Source organism: Apteryx rowi, unplaced genomic scaffold (genome assembly GCF_003343035.1).
Source record: "Apteryx rowi isolate R43461 unplaced genomic scaffold, aptRow1 scaffold_3, whole genome shotgun sequence".
Taxonomy (NCBI): Eukaryota; Metazoa; Chordata; class Aves; order Apterygiformes; family Apterygidae; genus Apteryx; species Apteryx rowi.
The window spans coordinates 8,471,901-8,493,072 of NW_020449418.1; the positions used below are offsets into that span (position 1 = coordinate 8,471,901).

Sequence of the window (21,172 nt, forward strand, 5' to 3'; positions counted from 1 at the left end):
GTATGAAATTAATAATTCACACTTCTCCCTATCTCCCAATTTGTCTGAAACCGGCAATAGGTTACAGCTATTGGGGGAACTGATTGACAGCACAATTGCATAAGCCTTAAGAAACCAGGTTAAAATTATGGTCTGTGATTACTGTCCTAGATTTAAGTCCTAATAATGAATTTGGCACTTAGCATCTTTGCTTACTTTACTACAGAGGTAAATACCGCACCTATTTAATACCAGGGAGCCCTACCACCTCAGCAGAAGGTAACAAACATTTAACACCTGCAGGAGGCGAGGTCCTGGCTCAGAGGTGCCACGGCTTTGATTTCCCCTCTTACAGAAGTGTGAAGACCAGTTTGGAGCCTGTGCTTTGGACGGAGACACGCAATCAGCTAATGTCTCCTGCCGCTCCTCCTCCAGCCCCAGCGCAGGCAGCGGTGCTGTCTGGAGGACCCCTGTTGCTTTCCTCAAGAGAGGTTTGTGGGCCTGTGGAAGAGCAAGGATGCAGCCCTGGGGAGTATAGCAGGTGACTACAYAGCAAGACTGGGCAGTTTTTCAGTTCTAGAAGTCCCTGGCATCAAGGAACATAATTTTAAAAAGCGCATTTCCTTGATGGAAAAAATAGTCAGAATCTACCATACACTTCTATTGCAAAACGCATATATTTAGCTTCATTTCAGTTGCTATTTATATTCTTGAATATTTTGCCCAGCACTTCTTGGATGTCTTGCAGCTGCACCAAGTCATTAAGGGTAATACATCAGGCATGGGCAGAATGTGACAGTGGCACAGGATTAATCTGTGAGGTTGACTAAATGTACACTGCACAGTACTTTTAAAAAAAATGAGGTAAAGCATTAGTATCAGGATTTTAAGCACAAATATTTTCATGTATTGAAGCATCTGGTGAAGCCGACATTTTCAAGACACTTAAAACTCATTAGTCATACCAGACTAAGCATTTGGGAACAAACAAACAAACATTCCTTGAGTGTAATGGAAACATGAGTAGGCTGCRTGTATCAAAGAACAAGTCTTGTGCCCAAGTTTCCAGTATTTTAGTGTGCTTTTTGTTATGTATTCTCAAGTTCATCTGTCCATTCACTGTATTTGGCTGTTGATGAAACTTTGGGCTTCTCACAAAACAGTAACGTATATATTGCAATATTAAACTCATTTTCAATTTTATTATAATCTCTGCCTGGCAAAAAGTACCCAGAAAATAAAGAGATAATTACAGTAAGCTGCTGAAACAGCAAACAGCAGTTATTTCTTAATTCAGTAGCCTCGCATTTTATGTGCATGTCTGAGCCTAAAACATCCATGAGYACTGTGTGTTGGTTTAACCTATTTTGCAAAGCTCAGGAGAAAAGATTAATTTAGCTCTCTTACAAGTCTCTCCAGCAGTTGAATATGCTTTGCTTCAACAAAGACATTAAAAGCAATCCAGGAAATTGCCGAAGAAGTCAGAGGCAATGCCACATGTGATATTTCTGATAACAACAGAGACAAGGTGAGCTACAAACTTYCCCATCATAAAATGGATACAGAAGGAAGTGCATATATTATTTTTATTATATAGGAGGCAAACAGTGAAAAATGTATTATTTCACCATTAATGTTTCAGTGCTATTAGGAATATTTGTTTTAAATCAGCAATATACATGTGTAGTTTTTTTCTTTTAAATTTTTCTGCTCAAATTTATTTAAGATCAGGGAAGTTCCAAAAAATCTTTTTAGTTTACAGTGTTTCTGTTCAAATGCATTAAGTTTAGGAAATATGAAGTTTGTGACCCACATTCCTATCTTCTGTCCATCTCAGTATAAAAGTCTATCCTTACCTAGTATCACCTTCTTGCAAGAAGGCATTRCTAGTGACCATCCCTGATCAAACCTCCCCTGCTCCCTGTACATCCAAGCTCTACTGAACACACAACATCCTGGTTCCAGAGACTTTCCAGAGCTCTGTTGCCTCTTTTGGGCTTTCCAATCTCTACTTGTACACTTAAAGAATTATATTCTTTTCTTCTATTTATTTAAAACTGTGTTTAAAGTGCAGGAGCTACCCATTTCCAAATCTTCCTGCCRTGGATAGCACCATGACAACAGCCAGCAGTGCTTCACGTGCTCAGACAAGTCTCCTCCCGGACTGACTAGAGAAAACAGGAACTTTCTGCCCACAAACTTCCTGTGAGCAAGCTGGTCACCCAGGGATATCCACATGGGCATCATGAGTCAGAGGCCACACATGCAAAGCCTGGAGAGAGGGATGAAGCTGCAGAGCTAGCATGTTAGGGGAAACGCAAGAAAGAGCTGGGTGTGAAGTTTTGGATAGACACGTCACAGGGATGAAAGCAATGCAAACCCAAAGAAACCGCATCCTGCATGTTAAATAGTCAGCTCTGTATGGACTTGATATCAAATCACCACTGAGGCTTCCCTTTCTCTTCCTCGCACATTGGATAACTTTTGCTACCCTCCAAGCCCAGCTCCCTGCACACCCCCCCCCCCATTCCTGCACCCAGCCCCGGGGCACACACACTGTGACACGTGACCTGTCACACACGCTGTGCCGGGAAGCATCGCCCTCAGTCTCGGCTGCTGGAGGAACGCCATGTSCACATCTCAGCGCTTGCCTGGGAAGCTCCCGGCATGCAGCATCACTGCGAAAGGCTTGAAGTCGGGGGTGAGCAACTGGAGTGCTCCGAAACAYGCAGACAAACCACGGGAATTTTTTTTGTAAGAGTTTGAGGAAAGAGGTGTTTTCCCCCCAACAYCCAGYGCTTGGAATTGTTGAGATGCAACAYAGATTCCATATGCAAACCGTGAGACTGAACAGGAACGTGAAACACTGTTAGAAATAGCTGTGAAATGCTTGTGCAAGCCTGAAGGGCATAGGGTTAAAAGGCAATTCAGCAGGGCCACTACTCTTCCTTCTGCCTCGACTGGTGAGTGCAGAGGAGACCTTGTCCTCACCCACACAGCTCCTTAACCACAGGCCCTGCTCCCCTAGACCACTTATCCCATCTCTTGCACCCTTCCTTATGGGGCACCACCTGGCACAAGCCACAGCAGCAAAGAATGTGATTTTTCCTAAGCTTTTTGTAATAACAGAGGCCACAAGGGAAGAGTCTCCATCTTGCCTCTCTTCAGTGTTGGGTTTAGACAGGAATACTTCATACCAGAGATGAGGAAGTGAAAAGGCTGACCATCTTGTTTCCGTAACAGGCATCCAGGACCTGTCTATGGTCTGATTTAACCAGATACCCACTGCTCATTTATCACCCTATAGGCAGGGAACAAAATTTGGACTTAAAGGAGACAGACCTATAGCCCTGATTCAGGAATAAGACATGCCACATCCTGCTTTTTCAAAGTTTAAAAGACTCCTGAGAAGATCTTTTGCAGACAGAGGGCCAGGGTAGGATATGGAGGTTACATCTATACTAGTAAGTGTCCAGGGACATTCCCAGGCATTGAGCCCAACTGGCATCAGATAGCCCCCACGTACAATAATAATCTCTCAGCCTCCAAGACAAGATATTGTGTCGAAATGTTCCAGCCACCAGCCTGCATCCAGTAGTTGCTTGGGGGCTGGCATGGCCTGGAGCCGTGCTAAGGACCCTCCTGGAGAAGATGAATGGCATGGCTGGACGGGCTCACATGCTGCAGCTGGAGGTGGGTGTAAAGTTGGGGTTGGAGTCATGGCATGTTTCTGTTGGCAGCACATCCTCCCCCTGTGTCATGCTGTGCTTCCGCCTCACAGCCTGGTACAGTCATGCAGTCCCCTCCTGCCTCCTCCACCCAAGGAGCAGCAGCCTGGGGCTGTGCTACACTCACCACCTTCAGCCCACCAGCTGCATGTGCTTGGCTCTGGGGCTGGAAAAGATGTGACACAGCTGCTGAGACTTGTCTGGGATGAGGAAGGACCAACCCTCATCCCACAGGGACCCAGACACTGAGGCAGCCTTAGATGCCCTGCACACAACCCCCCCACCACCCCAGCACCCGTCCCCAGGCACATGACCAAGCCCCCTGCTTCTGCCCACCATGGCCTTGGGAGGATGCTCTCCTCCTCCTGTAAGGGCACAGCACTCATTTGGCAACAACGCAACCGTCAGTGGCAAAAGCTGGAAGTTCAGGAGTTGCATTCCTCCTAGTCTGGAGATGTAAATGAAGGTTAATGTATCCAGATTGCTTTGAGAAGTTCTGTCCATCTGAGCACACAGGAGAGAAAATCAAAAAATTGCTTCAGATAGATGAACAGATGGACCAAGAAACCATGATCACCACCCTGTACAGCCAGACATAAGTGGGAAGGGTGTCCAGCATCCCTCATTTCTTTCCACTTTAAGAAGTCAAGGGACTCCAAGACAGAGAAGAGGGATGGAGGGTGATCAAAGCACACAGGGATAGCGCATTTCAAAGAATCTGGTAAGTAACCTTTTTCCTTTGCTCTGACAACATGCACACTCACAGTGTGGGCAACTCCAAGAAATATCTCTCAAAGGTACAGACACATCACAAGAATAACTCTGGAGTTTTTACAAGGGCAGAACTGTCCTTCAAGCTTTGCCAAGTGCTGTATCATGCCCAGAAAATGATACRATGGAACAACATTTGGCAAAGACACTTGGCAAAGCCCTTCATGCTACCCAGCAAATAGCTCGGACAGAAACATTTCTCAGACACCCCTGGATCCTCRAGTGTGGGACAACACAGTGACCACACGGGCACAGTTATTTTTATCATCCTTGATGCAGGTGTGCCAAGTCCTGACATAGCCTGCTCTTCAGTGCTTGCTGCTGAGAATGATAGACTTTTGAAACCTTGCCATGGAGACAAAGAAGGGAAGGTGTCTCCTGAGAGAATATTTTATGTAAATATGGATGATAAAGCCTCCCCCAGACAAGAGGGGAAGGGTAGAAAGTGTTAGGAAAAGTAACCAAGAGCTCTACTATGATGGAACAGCTAGAAAGGAAGTATCCAGGTGAGCTTTGTGCCCATCCAAATGCTATTCTGACAACCTGATCCATTTGACTTATCCTGCCAGCTACTCACAGGGAACATGGCTGGAACAAAGCGGCCAGATTTAAAATGCTGAAGTCAACATCTGACCACACACAATACTGGCTTGCTGGAAACACACACAGCAACTCTGACACACAGGGCGTGCTACACATGTGCAGCCCATTTATGCCTCTGGTATTCCCCCAGCTGCACATGTGATTCAGCAGTACATGTGCCACAGTAGCGCCCAAACCATGAGAAGTTCGCACAGCACACTTCAGACCATGCGCACTAGGTGACTTTCAAAGCATGTCTTCTGCAATGATTTGTTCTTYCCACTGGAAGAGAACATCTTGCCTGCTGGCTCACGTAGGCACCACACTTCTCACTGGACAATGTTTAAGGGTAAGAATAGTCCTGCTTTATCCTATCAGGGTCAAAACTAAAAGCACTGGATTACAACATGCAGAGTTATAAAAAGGTAGCACAAGAAATGCACAGTCAACAACTGCCCGAAATTTAGATTCATGATTTGCTGTTAGCAGATGATTTCTTCCCTGTGGTATCACCTAGTCATTCAGATAGGATGGGTCATAGCCAAAAATCCTCTGCCAGAACATATTCAAGAAGTGACCTCAGCTTGGAATACAGTCCGCTAATACCTGCTCACTCATTTCCAGTAAAATACTGAAGGGAAGCGAATCTTCGAATAATTTCTGGTCTCTCCTATTCTCTTGCTCAGTCTGGAGATGGTTTCATATACAAATTTCACCATTTCTTGCCTCTTCCATCATCTGCTCAGGAGCCTGTTCTTTGCTAGCTCACCCTAGCACTCTGATACTTGCACTTCTGTCCAAAAAGCCTGTCTTTAACTTTTCTATGCAGAAGCTGCTGAAGAAAACAATCCACCTCCTCCAAACACTTTTATTGTGAGTTTTTGTTTTGTTTTTACTGATCCACCACTCCAGTTTAGACAACTCCACTGATGTCTTAAACTTCCCATAAATTCCTGCATCTTAAGAAAYAATTACTCTCCAGCAATCAGTACATTTTCAGCAGAGTGCTGAAGCTACACAACACAGAATAAGCAATTACACTAGGAAGAGGTGTCTGAACCGAGCTCACATCCACACATCCCCTGGCAGGGTTTGGGATGCCACCCAGTGATCAGCCCAGCCACAGCAGGCTGGGGAGAGATGAAGCCACTCAACAAGGTGAAGAGAAGAGCAGAAACCAGGTGCCCAGTGCCTGCCAGGGACTTGGGTTACTTGAGGCACCTATCCGTTTTGTTCGTTACACAAGCGCTGAGCTCCTCTCATGAACTGGAGTGTTTTTGTACCTTGGCTGAGTGCAAAGCCAGGAGGAAGGAGGATGCTCCAGCAAGGGACATCCCTGCTTGTTCCACAGTCCAGTGGGAGGAGACAGACCTCCACAAGTTCAAATGAAGATAGCTGCCTGCAGCAAGCCATCAGCCATGATTTGCACCGAGTTTCCTAGTGATGATCCTGCTGGTGAAATGCTCCTGACTCTGGAAATGTTAGCCCTGAATCTCTTGCAGCMAGCTCTAGCGGTACGTTAATCACACCACATAGATCTGACTAGCATATAAACACCATCACCTTAACCACTGCTTGGCACATCATAAATACAATTGTTTGAAGCTGGCCATTGGTCACTTGTCCAATAGATAGTGCTCTAAATTCAGAGAGCAGGAGAGTCTGCACAGGAACAACCCAGGAGAGAGCGGGAGACAGCTGTTTCATTTCTACATCTTACAGAAAAATATTTCCATGAAGTGTAATGTTTGGAAAATGTCTAACAAGCCAGTTCATGCTTTCTACAGATTATGTGGACTTAGCATTTCTGTTGTCTATATTGGGATAGATGAATAGAGAGATAAAAGGAGGCATGAAAATATAAGACACTTGGAATGCAGGAGAATCTACAGAATGTGCAAAAAATGTAAGAAAAGCTAAATAAAAGAAGTAAAGACAAATGAGATATTGTCAAGGCAGCCAGTGAAGCAGCAGGGTCCYAGTTCAGAGGTGGAATCATTAAATGACAAGCAAGGCAGCTCTTACAGAAAACGTACATGATTTTTTAACCCTGGAATTCACTAGAGGGAGCATGTGTATGAGGGCTAATGTCAAAACAAATCTATTTTCCAGAAGAAGAAAAAGAGACTATCCCAGGAGTTCAGTCGCCCCAGAACAGGAGATTAAGGAATTAGATTGCTTGTGCGCTGGCAGTGCTCAGGGCAGCCAGAAACGGCAGGAGACACCCGCCACCGATTGCACACATACATCAAAAGCAGCTAAGGGAAAACAGCTTTGCTTCAAGAGAGAAGACTGAATATCAGGCCACTGTAAATAGGAAGTGTGAAAAGTGCCATAAAGGAAGTTTGCACTGAATTGGCTCACACTGAAGGGATATGGATGGACCTCAACAGTGGCGCACAAGCAGCATGTCATATGTGCCCCCTGTTAGAGTCACTGTGCATCCTCTGCTCTTCTGTGCTGCAAAGAGGAATGGGAGCACATAGATCGCTGTGAGGACCTGGGCAGAAAGGGGACTGAGGAGGCCAGTAAGGAAGCACAAAGCACAGGTAGAAACAGGTATTTTAGGCAAAGGATACGTACAAAGTTTTGCCTCATCAAAGCAAGGCTATGACACTAGAGGGCCTTCCTACTGATCCTCATGGAAAATACCGAGATTTGAGAAGGGAACATAAAGGACTAGCATAGTCTGGCTGGGATTTCCAAAGTACACATGCTTGTATGGAGCASTCTGTGCATCTGCAACAAGCCTAATCCCCTTTGGGATGTGGTAGGCTCGCTAGACACAGGCAGACCATCTCCTCTTCAAGATCTTGCATTTCCTACAAGCGCACTAGTAACAGTTGTGTAATGCATGCACAGTTGGTCCATCCAAGGCTCCCCAGAGTGTCAGATGCCTTGCACACAAGGAAGTATTTGAAACTTCGGGACAAGCAGCAGCTTAGTCAAAGCTCCTATGCATGTGGGCATATCTTACATTTCCAGACATTTGGCAGCCAGTCAGGATTCCTGCATATGTGGACACATCTGGGGTTTCCAGATGTATGGCAGTCCAGTCAGAGTTTCTGTACACGCACAACAACACGCAGCTTGCCAGGCCAATAGACACTTGAAAATCCTCAAAAATCTGTCCGGACAAAAGACAGACAAGAGGACATGTCTGGGGAAGCCTGGACAGATGTTCCTGTTAAGAACAGACTAGCCCAGGAAGTGTCAGGAGCAGAGGAAGCCAGTGGCATCAGAGCTGGAAGACAGGCACTGCAAAACAGACCCTCTCTCCCCACTTGTCCCTGGGGAGAAGCCAGCACTTGCATCCCTTGGGGACAAACCCTGTGCCAGAACAGCAGGAGGATGAATGCAAAACTTGCACTGCTTCTGGACTACTCTCCTGTCCTTGCACAGAGAAGGAAAAGCCACGGAGTTACTCCCAGTTACTTGCAGCTGCCAAATGCAGAGGAAGCAGCTTCTCTCCCTTTCTGACCATATGACCACCACATCAGTCAGCACGGAGGCTTTTGAGTTGGGAAGGGAAGGGCAAGCACTCTTTCCTCCCTCTGCCCTGTCCCTGGGTTTGCAGCCAAAAAGGATTTAGTGTCAGGACTGCAGAAACCCTTGCCTGACTTTAGGCTCAACCACTGCAGGTTGACAGGCTTTCAAGGAGAAACCCAAAGCCTGGGCTTAGCGTACAGCAAGGCAACCTTTCTGACCTCTATGTCCTTATCAGAGTTGGTGCTTTCCAAAAATGTAATTCTCTGCAATCGAAGTCTGCGTTCCTAACTCCTGTATTTGTTCTTCATTAGACAACACCAATGCTGGTGATTTTTAAAAGGGGCCCATGTTGCTATGCAATCCAGGATGTTCAGTATGACTCCTCCGTCCTCACAAGTTTTCCATTTCACCTGCCTTTTCAGATGTTAGTAAATTTCGAGTCCACTAAACATCAGCTCTGAAGATTTAAAACAGGCTGTTCCTTCTCTCATCTGGCTTTCTCTGTCCTTACGCCCAACCCAGATTTCCTTGTACAGCAATAATGCTCTACCACGCAAACCCTCTGACAACCGTGACAAATCAGCTTGCCTTACACCTCTGCCTTCTCTGGGCTAAATTAATCTGTGACCACCTGATCATCTTCATCCACATGCCTTTAAAGCAGAGTTGCATTCTTAGGTGACATGAATGCTGTAACAGCTCCACCTCTTCCCTTAAATTAGGCATTTCAATGACCYGTGCCTCCTTTGAGCTCCAAACTCCAAAGCATTTAAAAGAGAACCTTGACCATATTTTTGCTTCCCCCTCAAACGTCTCTGTTGAGAGGCCTTTTTTTAAATAATTATTTTCAAAACAGTATAATGATCAGAACAGAAGCCTCTATCATAACTGCTGCATCTGTCTTCATTTCTACCACCAGCTCACAAGTAACAGRAAATAGCCTTTTAGTGGTCACATAACCAATTTTAACTAATTTGACCTTTTGTTTGATGAGACTGCATAGCCCAAGCCGATAGCTGTAAAGCGCTATTTAATTTAGATGCTAGTGGAAACAGGAGGGTTTATCTGCACAGAGGCCTAGCTGCGGTGGCATCCGGCTTGGCTTGGCTCCGCTCCTGCCTCCTGGTGCGGGTCTCCCYCTCCGCTCCTTTGCACAGGCCAGCTCCTGCTCTTAGGGGCAGTCTCCAGGGATTTCTCTCTTTCACTACATAACTATGAAAATTTGCTTTCCTCCCATGCTCAAAACTCCTAATTAGCCTCTTAGACCACACACTGTTGATGTTTGCAAAATGTACTCTCCAATTATGGAAAAAACCCTCTGTTTCTACATTAAAAAAACTGTAAAAAATAATATGGAAAGTGTTTTTCCTCCTGAGTCAGTGCAAAGGAAGGAGGCTGGCATGCTCAGTGGAGTTTGGGCCGCGTGGAAACAAGCCAGAAGACAACATGTTTTAGAAAGAAAAGATAAGTCCAAAAAAGCATTTTAAAAGTGCGAGTCCCCTACAAAAGAATACCGTGTGCAACAAGCAGATCTCTTTGCTGGGCAGAGCTAAATTCAAAACATTCCTAACCCGATTTGGTCTGTAAGGTTCTATCTTCTTCTGTCACACATTATTAAACATAGATCAGAAACAGGATCTGGGATTACAGAACAGACTGAACGCAGGACATCAGAAGACACCTGTCCTATAAATAGGAATCATTTACCAATTCAGAACAACACACACATGTTTTGGCAAGCTATCAGCCARTAAAAGCAGAAGCCCCATCATCAGAATCATCCTAGCACTATTGTTTTAAATGCAGAACAATGATTTACATCATGATTTAACCCCTTATTTCCCAAACTCTCATCTCATGTTTGCTCTGAATCTGACCAAAAATTAACCCTTCCGGAAAGAAACCCTTTACCATTCTCTAAATACATCCCGATTTCTGAATTGGAAACCTACTGCTCTTTTTAAAAACAAAGAAACAAACAAAAAAACGCTTTGAGTTGGAGCCGTTAATTTCTTCAATAGTTTTTTTTCCTGGATCCTGACACCCAAGGATTTCAGCTTTGAAACACTGAACTAGATTTATTTGCTCCAGATAGCAGACTAAGTGGAAAAATGCTTCAGAAACATACCAATTAGTTATTTTGCACAACATTGCAACACTGGTTTCCGATTTGTTGACACTTGGGTTTCTAGGAAAAAGTAACGAAAACACGTGCAACGATCTGTATAAGGGAACAACGTGAAGCACTGCTTCCAAACAGGTGCAGCCGATTATCTGAAGCAACTCTGTGCCTGAAAAAACGTTATTTTCTTCACAAATTTTAAGAGCACTAAAAACTTCCAGATAATGGGAAGTCCCTGAAGCTTTTAGAAAGTGTTTTCTCATACTCCATACCTGGTATGACAGCTGCTTCTTTGCAGCTATGGGGAGTTGTGGTTTTCCATTTGTGAAAATTCAAGTGAAATCTATCATTTTTTGGAAAGAATCTAAGTCCTGGGGTTCTCAAATATCTTTACAGGTTGAACATTTGGAAAGGATTCAAGACTCCAATCAGAGCTTGAATATGTGGAAATATTTAACTCTCTAAGAAACAGTATATAAAATAAGCTGTTTCTCTGCTTGATGACTATTTCAGGATTGACTAATGACTTGTCTTGGTGCCAAACACCATGGAGATGGCTCAAGAGGATAGTTTCTAGAACCTGAATTTGTAGTATTCTATCAAATGAAGACTATTTCTGCATCAAAACCCTAGATCTGGGAATTTATATATAGTAAGATCATAAATGAACTTTTGGACACCAGAGGTCAGAAGTATTTCTACTACATTTATTCAATGAAGTATCTGCTAAATCTTCTAGGAAATGAACAGACTTTAAAATAAAGCAGGAAAATAAGACTACTGTATCAAACATAGGCCTCTCCTGGGGAAATTCTTGCATTTCAGTTGGTTGGTCTCTGGATCTTGCTGCAGGGAAGGATTTGATGGCAGAGAGTGAAGACTACCCCGCTGTCCTGGTCAGAACATAACTCCTCTCTGGGGTTTGTTATTGCAAGGATAAGCAGCTAAGCTTGCCTAAACTCAGCCAAATCCGGCCCAAATAGCCTGACATAAACTTGATCTTTCTGCTTGTACCCATGCACACGGCACCAAGGCCGGCTGGGTTCTAGCCTAGGCAAGAGCTAAATTCAATTCCTGCCTTAATCAAGACAAATCCAGTGCCCGTAGYCCAAGCTCAGGTCCCTCATTTTGTTGTGATCAAAGCTATTTGGCCAGCTTAGTAGTAAAGGCTAACTAATTYGCTTTGGTTTCAGGGAGCAAATGATTTCTGTGATCATCTCTTCTCTAGCAAAGGTAATATTCATGTTACACATTTATTCAGATTATAATGATATAAAGGGCTATTAATGTAATGCAGTCTTGCTTCCTGCTTGATATGGGTTAGAGACTTCACCTAATAATTAGTACATGAAATCCATAACTTCTGTTTGAAACAGTTTCAGCAAGAGTCTTGATTTAAGGCTGACACTGATGGCTAATCCACCTCATACCTAGGCAGAATGTTCCAACATTTATTCTCAGCATTATAAATCTGCACATTATTAGCCTAAGGTTGTCTTGCATTAAGCTTTAAATCATAGTTCTCTTTGTGCCTTTCTTTGCTAGCATTTAGAGCTATTTGCTCTGAACTCTCTTTTCCCCACACAGGTACTTGTAGACTATGATCAAGTTACTTTTTAATTTTCCCTTGGACAAACTAAGTAGATCAATCTTACTAAAATTCTCTCTATAGCTCTGTTTTCCAGGATTTGGTCGCATTTATAGCTCCTTTACGGATCTTTTCCAACTTGACATTTTTTTTTTTTCCCAATGAAATGGACAAGAGAACTGGACATGGTGCCCAACACCATCTCACCAATACCATTTCCAACATTCAAGCTTCCCACTGACTCTTATGGAGCTCCAGTCTTGTACAGGGAGGAAGGTGACCTGTCCTCCCAGCTATTGCTTTGCACTTGTGCTCACGTTCATCTGGCTATTTGCAAGATCTCCAACTCATTTTTCATTATCACTTCCAGAAGAGAGTCTCCACTTCAGTTTAACCTATACTCTTTGATCCGGTATCAAAGCACATTGGGAACTTGTGCTCACCTCCAAAACGATCAAATGCCACTTCCAAACTCAGAGCTGCACAGGACTTGCTGCCTCAGAGGCTTACAAAGGCCAAACAGCAGAATTTTATGTCGGGGACCAGCATAAATACAAGATAATTGAGGGCTCTGGCACAGGCAGAACAAAGATACAGCAGGAGATAGAGCAGTGATGTCTATCTAATATCTTCTCATTTTAAAATAATCTTTTTTGTCACTTGTGCGCAGCGTTACAAGGGAGCTGGCACAAGCTGGAGGTGGGTGCATTGGAGAGGCAGCAAGGGCTTTGGGAGCATTGAACCAGAGCCAGGACTGGAGAGGCAGCAGGAGCAAGACTCAGGTACAGATCACACACGGAATGAAACATGGGAGAGGAGCATAGGCTCAACACCGAAGGGGAAGCAAACCAGGCGTAGTGAGGAAAAGGGAGCTCAAGGCCTGATTAGCAAGAGAGGCTATCATAGCACAATGGGAGGGAGAATAAGAGGTCACAAAAGAGGAGAAGCTGTAAAAGCCAAGAAGAAGGGCTCTGAGGCTACAAGAAACACAGATAACCACCAGAATAGCCTGAGCGCCTGCATGCAGCAGGATGGGGCAGCAGCACAGCAGCTATTTGGTGGGGGGTAAGCAAAGCATGCTATGAGGCCATGGAGAAGATGCAACTGTGAACCACAGCCCTGAAGAAGGCATGAGTGGGCTCAGCTGGGAAGACAAATAAGGGCTTTGTTTTTGGCCACCTTGAGCAGAGCACGCAGCTGTCCATCATGGAGGTTATGCTAGATGCACAAGGCTGCTGCCAGAGACAGGGGCCTTCCAGGGAACTCCCCACCTAAGACCCTCCTTGCAACCTGAGCACAGCTGACAGCGTTTCACTTCAAACCTCACACTGGCAGCGCAAATGCACCATACCCAAGGCTGGCTGGCTCCTTCAGGAACACACCCCAGCATCCTGCTCCAGCACCACTGCTACCTTTGGGGTACACGCACGCACGCACACACAAATAGCAGCATCCTCAGCCTGCACAGGCAAAGAGATGTAGGTTAAGTGCCATGTGCACCCACAAAGGCAGCTGCTCTGCAAGGCATTAGTGCTGAGCGGGACTGTCTGCACCAACAGGCTCAGAGATCACTCCCTGGCATGCCCATCTAAATGCAAAGCCTCCATACATGCAGTGCTCAGTAACACTGGCAGCTTTGATGTCATGCATGCACATGCCCATAGTCATAGTCTACTTCCAACCTTAGGACTGTTATTGTTCCCAGGCTCCTCTATTTTACATAGAAATATATATACACACTCACACATATATGCATAGGTTTAGACCCACAGCTTTTCTGAGGGAATACGTACACCAGGGAGCACCTAGGAACAGTTACACAAGGTCAAAAGGCTTCCAGAGAAGGACCTTCTGCAGTTGGTACAACTGTTACTTTGTCAGAGAGGTAAGCAATTTATTGGATTGTGCACCCCCCCCCTTTTTTTTTTTTTGCCTATTAGTCTCCAAAAACAAAGTCCCAGAGCTGAATCAGTTTCCTCCATTTGGAGACTCCACTCAAATTGCTTCTATGATTCCCATCTTTCTCTCTTTTTACTTTACAAATATATAAATAGTCACATCGTCATGAGAGACAAGTAGAGACTGACTCTTATGGGTAAAAAACAGATGTTTCCCAATCTTCCCTAACCAAGTAATATTTTATATATGGCTCTTCAATGGATTTATAGCCAATGAAGGGATGTTACTACATTAGCTCATGGAGGGGGTGGGTGATAAAAACTGGAAAGGAAGAGCCAGACAAGGAAAAAAGAAGCTATCCAGAGCGCTGCAATTGGAGAAGCATGACAAATGGGCAGCACAGTTTTAGAGGGCTTCGACAGCAAGGCAGATTGCCTGGCTGGGAGTGATTGTCCACAGCTGGAGCATCGCAGAGACCATCTGGTATTTCTTAAACATGCTTTCCCCAGGTGATCCGATTCTTGGAGTGCCCCAGCAAAGAGAAGGAAAAAAAAAAATTGCAAGTCTCAGCCCCATTTCCAGTGTTCCCCTAATGAGTTAATAGAATTTTATTTGAAGCAGTTTCTCCTACGAAGCTTTTGCCACCTTTTCAAGAGAAAAAAAAATGTATTTAAATTTAATTCATGGAGTTTTTCCACTTCTTTAAGTCAATTATTGTGTCTCTTGGCACAGCAACCCCATATAAAACTTAATGAAGTAAAAAGAGATCCAAAGTTTCCTCTGAACACCTTGTAACCCAGCTCTTCCCAACACCACTTTTTGCTGTGAAAGCGTGTGCTTCCACCAGCTCTCACACTTGTCTCCCTCCCCACAGCAYGCCCATCCCCAGTCTGAGGCTCTGAAAGAGCAGAGCTAGGACCAAGCCTGGGGCTCAAGAGCCTCTCGTTTCCAGGATTCTGACCTCGGAAAAAGCATTAAGGAATTTAATGAGTTGCTCCATGCGTGCCACGGACTCCTGCCCGCGACACAAGGCACCCTGGCAGCGCAGGCATACGAAGGCGCTTGTTATGGCCCTCTCACTCCCTACGAGGGTGCCGCTCTCAGCCGGGAGCATCAGAAACCAGCTAACGAAGAGAAGAGCAAGAGAGCGCTTTAAATAATAAGTGAACGGACAGATGGAAAAGGGGTTAGAGAGAGAGCAACAGGAGAACCGATCTTGGGAACCAAGCCGCGTTCCCACCAGCAGGCAGTGCCCCCACCGAGCAGCGCGGTGCCGGCAGGAACYGGGTCCAGCCGCAGAGATTATCCTCACTGCTCCCCGCCAAGCCAGACTCACCAACCGCGGCTCTCCCTTCTCTTCTGTTTTATCCATGAATTAGCCCAGCCACAAAGCATGGGTCTGTCACCAGAGATGCAACCTGCACGCCACAGAGGAGGCAACACATCCCCAACTCCCGACTGCAAGCTTTCAAGCAGCACGTAAATGCCATTCCTGTTATTTTTTGCAGGGACAAAATGCATAGGGATGGTGGTCAGAGAGCTGAATTTGGAGATACTCCCCTGACTGCAGTGCAATCTGTTGCTATGTCACTATTTGGTTGGAATTTTTTTTTTTAATGCAGCAAACCCTCACCACGCACAGAGCTCCCTGTCCTGTCCACACAGGCACTCCTCTTCTCCAAAACGTGCATTTGAGAAAAGCTTGTGAAGCTGGGCAAACAGAACATAATCCCAGTCAAAAATACATACACATGGTGCTTCAATTTCCCCAGGCTGAGAAAAATTATATAAGCAATTGATGGAGACAAAAATATTAGACAAAAGAATCCGAAAAGAACATTTGAAGTTTCTTGGGAGAAGTGTTTTAGATGGCAAAAATCAGCCTATTCAACCACTATGAATTAAGGGAATTTTGGCTGGAAACCCATCCTAATTCAGTGGCATAGGCAGCAATAACAAAACAATATAAATCACAATTGTAAAGCTAGAGAAATAGCAACCAACTGGAAATTACAAAGTATAGAAAATTGATAAAGTATTTAAAGACATGAGGGAAAAATTCACACCTTGCAAAGTTAAAATAATAGTGGGAATTTAAATACAGAGGAAAGAAAGGAACTATGAACAGTTATAGGTCCATTATTATGTGGTCATGGTAAAAATCATGAATGTAATTACAAAAATATAAGTATATGTGCTCTGTATTTAGGAAAAAGGCATGACAATGAACTCTTATCATAAGATGATGTATTTCACAGTTTATTAAAAACGGAGGGAGATGTTAGATAACATCTGCTTTAGATAAACACTGTTAAATCACCCAGCCTGGATAATTTGCACCTAGGAGTGCGCTAAGGAGATCTCTGACCTGCTGATGCTAATTTTTAATAAATCTTGGAATGCCGAGAAATCCTAGAAGGGTAAGAGTGCTAACCTGTGCTGGCATTTAGACAGGACCAGCTGACCTTGGAAACTGCAGCCAGCCAGCCTGACAGCAGACCTAGACAAAATAATTAAAAGCTAATATGAGAAGCAGCTGATAATTAATTATATTCATGTTGTTTAACTAATTACCAGTCAACATATGTTGTACAGAAACAAGTGCTGTCTAACTGATGTTGCAGCTTGATTTAAGAACTTGTATTAATGGAAATGATTTGACATAACTAGATGGATAAAAGCGGGTGACATAACAAAATGCATTCATAGTTGTCTTTGATCCAGCACTATTCGGTATTTTTATCAGTCATTTAGGTAACGATATAAAATCTTTAGAGGCAGATGGCACAAACGCAGCTTAGTAAATAACGAACAAAGCAGACTACATTTACCTTGTGATCCGATTTGTACRGCTAAATGGCCGCAATCCAACAAAGCACACTCTAATTCAGCCAAATGCAAAATAATACCCGTATGGGAAAGCAATATAGTTCATATCTGCAGGATGGAAAAGTCCACCTTGCAAGGGCACAAAACAAAGCRGGAGCTACAGAGAGAGTTTTACAGAGTGAAGCTCAAGTTGAAGGAGCCAAATCTGTTCAGCTGATGAAGGAGAGGGGAAAAGTGGTTATATACATGGACAAGTGACTCAGTTGCTGCACAAGGGCATTAATCTAGCACAGGCGGAGAGGGGCTTTCTAATCTGGCAGAGAAAGGCAAAACAAGCTGTAATTGTTGAAAGTTAAAGCAGCGCACAACACTGATAATAAAAGGGAAAGTATCATCAACACAGCAGAGGATGAGAATGTCCCACGAGAAGATCTGGGTGATCCTGGGGCCCGGTGTAAAACACCGGGGGCGAAATCCAGTAGTACAAAGGGCAGGTATGCAAACCTCTGTGTAACACAAGGGTGGAAGGAACACAGATGTCGTCACRCCAGGGGTCTGCTCTAGGCTACAAATTCAGGGAGATCAGAAGCACAAGGCTTATTGGGAGCATCTGAAATACAGAACTTGCTGGTAATTAGGGACCTTTAACTGCCCACACATTTGCTGGGAAAGGAAGACATCAGACAGTCTTGCATCAAGTTCGTGGAATGCGCTGAGAAATAATTGTGAAAGAAGAGACAGGAACAGAAGTGGAGAGGAGGCTCCTCCAGCTTTGATTCTGATCAACAGGAAAAAATGGCAAAAAATATGATCGCAGAAAGCAATGTGGGCAAGAAAGAGTCTGAAACTAGAGCATTCGCAGTCAGCAGAATAAATTTTATTCATTAAAAAAAGATTTTTTCCAGTAGAATAAAAGTTGTACATTTTAAGGACAAACTACAGTAAATTCGGAGGATTGGCAAGTAAGGTTTCATGAAAAATTAAAGGAGAGTTCAGGAAAGATGGCATTTTGTAAAGACACAGTGACAAGGGAACAAACGCAAGTTATCCCAGTGTAGAGGGGCGATAAGGAACTCGTGCAGCTAAACTGCCAACTCTGCAATGACTTGCAACACAAGAAAGAARAGTGGAAACTACATCAAGCTGCTCATGGATGAGCACAAAGGAACAGCACAGGGGGCAAAGCAGGAGCGCCAAGCGTTCAAAAGGAGCTGCTTGCAGCAAGGACTGCAAGCAGTCACGAGGAGACATTTGATAACTACATTAGTGGGGAGAGACAGACCAAAGAGTTCATCACCTCTTGAGCAGGGAGAAAAGGTTAATAGATTGCTGTATGCCACTGAACGCACCACAAGCCCTTCCAAAGCTGTTAGTGCATGTCAGCCCTCCCCCCTCACACCGAAATCTGTTTTCTGTTAGGTTTATGTGTTTTCTTTATTCTCTACACAGCACCCAGAACTAGCTGGTTCTGGTAATGACATTACATGTTATAATGTATGTATAATTGGTAATTTTAAGATACACAATTTATAAGATTTTTCTCTTATGAAGCTAGTTAAATTTAATAAACACCAAATACACAAAAGAAGCCATGTTCCCCACAGTTACAAAAAAAATAGCCAAATCAGATAATGAGAAAGCCAAAGTGTTGCTTAACAGACTAAAGAGTGTCACCTGAAAAAGAGATTCACCTTCATGACCTCTCTCACACTCACATATGCCGTCAGCACACAATGAGTTGTAAAACTACTAATTAGGGTAAGAGAAGGCGGATGATCCCAGGGGGTTGGCTTGCAGCTGTCTCAAGAAGCAAAGAGGTATAAATTGGGACACAAGAAAGATATTTCACAATAACCAGCAACTTGCAGAATTGCACGCAGAGACAGAGCTGAAATGTTGAATGCTTTTGTTGGTTCAGTCTTCTCAAAAAAGGTTAACTATGACCACGAAGYTAATGCAATTAAAAGCAGCAGGGTAAAATTGTAAGCTGTAATAGTGTATGAGCAGCACGAAGATTACTTAAACGATTTTGATGTTTTCAAATGGCGCCTGAGGTCCCTCAGCAGCTCTGAGAATTTGTAGGAGACAAATGAGGTTTCAGGAGACTGGAAAAGGGCACTATCTTCAACAAGTTTAAAAAAAGAAAAAAAGAAAAAGGAAATTGCAGGCCAATCCTCACAGCCACAGTTCCTGGAAAAATTCTGAAACAAAAAATCAATCAGTCCATCTGTAAGCAAGGGCTGGAAATAATAGTCATGCCACATGAAGCCAACCTGCTTTCTCTTTGACATAGCAAGAGGGTCTTATTTGTGAGATAGAGACAACAGATGTTGTATACCTTTATTTTAGCAAGGCTTTAAATTTAGTTTCATATAACATTTTAATTAGCAAATTAGGAAAATAGAGTCTAAATGAAATTCCATACAGTGAATGCACAGCTGGTTGGAAAACCGTACACAAAGAGGCAGACATGAACAAGCAATGTTGTACCAATAAAGTCCATGATTATACTGGGGGCATATAGATCAGAGTGTCACGCACAAGATACATGCAATAGTCCTGCTGCTCTGCTCAGTAAAGAAAGGCCTCAGCTAGAGTACTGGGCTTGTTTCAAGGCAATGAACTTAAAAAGCAGCACAGACCAAGTGGAAAGAGCCCAGGGGACATCACCAAAACACAGAACCACAAGAAAATTTTAAAAGGGCTGAAAGGGACCTCAAGAGGCAGAATCAACCATGCATGTGTCATTCAACTTGACAATAACATGGCCATGAGGAAAGAGCAAAAGAAATGCAGTTGTTCAGCACAGAGAACAAAAGTCTTAGGGGAAACATGATAACAGGCCTCAAATATGTAAAAGATTTCTGCACAGAGGAAAGGAGTACTGTAAACTGCTTTTCATGTCTACAGGGATAGGACATGCCGTAACAGGCTTAGATTTTTAAAAATCTCGTGCTTCAATTTAACTCCATATAGTTAGTTGCATCCTAGACTTGATGGCCAAGGGAGGATATTGGCTCTGTCACCAGAGGTTTTAAGAACAAGGATAAAGTTGCATCTTTTGGGAGTTAATTAATGGTGGTGGCCCTACAACCTGCACAATGCTGGTGCCCCACCACCAAGTCCTGACAACCTGGTGGTTTTACACATGCGTGTCCATGTATTTCAGCAACACACCAAACATCCTCAGAAAGCTACATGGCAAAAAGAGCCAGTTTGCTTCAGAATGAGCTCATATAAACAACTGATAAAGGGACCAAAAAAAAAAAAATCAAAACAAACAAACAAAACTCGGTTACAGGAGAAAGATTTCTGTGGTGTATTCATGCACCAGCCCCTCAGTTCCAAGCCTAGTGTCTCTGTTACCGTTCTCGTTCTTACCGAGGAGGCACGGGGCCTTCTCCCCAGACCCCGGACCATCACCACACAGACACCAATATGAGGAGTGGCAAAATGGCGTTTAATGAAGCGYGTCCTGCTCTTTTATAATGCTGTAAAAGCCCCGCCTTCTCTTCCGGCAGTAGCGCTCCGCCTACCATGACCGGGTCTCTCCCCTACTTCTTCCCCTACATCTCCCCCTCTCCCATCCACCGCTTTTAGGCTTATGCGTAGCATAGCAGTCACTTAGTCACGCGGGATCGTCCCCGGGCAGCTTCTTGCGTTCCTTGCGGTCCTGCTGACCTTCTCCTTTCTCCTGGGCGCTGTTGGTTATGCCCCCACGCGTTCGTAAGCGGGGCCGTTCATTTCCACGAGGGCAACGTAGTCCCCGCCTGCGTCTCCCTCCCGCAGGTGAGCAACCCAGACCTGACCGATCATCTTCCGCAATGCTCCCTTAATGCAGCTAAGCAAGATACATAAGCATATTCCTACCGCCAGGAGGATCAGCACAATGCGTACCCCTTCAGCAAGCAGCCCTACCAGCCACTGCGGCAGGTTCCCAAATATGCCTGCCAGCCATCCRTCTAGAAACCCATGATCCTGGCGGATYTTACYGGCGTGCTCCTTCAGCCACTGCAACTGCTTATGAATCGATTCTCYRTGGTCRGATAAGTTCATGCAGCACATGCCTTCAAAGTCCTCGCAGCCATGGCCCTGAGCTAGCAATAGAAAGTCAATTGCAGCCCGGTCTTGCAGGATGGCATGCCTTAGGCCATTTTGGTCTTCTAGCAGGCTTTCTATCACCTG

At 44.3% G+C, this 21,172-nt stretch overlaps 1 protein-coding gene across 1 annotated transcript in view; it reads right to left on the reverse strand.

Moving 5' to 3' along the window:
- HPSE2 (heparanase 2 (inactive)) overlaps positions 1-21,172 on the reverse strand; it is a 111,265-nt gene that overhangs the window by 87,563 nt on the left and 2,530 nt on the right. The window contains exon 2 of the mRNA XM_026069694.1: positions 20,858-21,169. Within this exon, the coding sequence (XP_025925479.1) occupies positions 20,858-21,169 (312 nt within the window). The remainder of the gene's footprint in view (positions 1-20,857; positions 21,170-21,172) is intronic.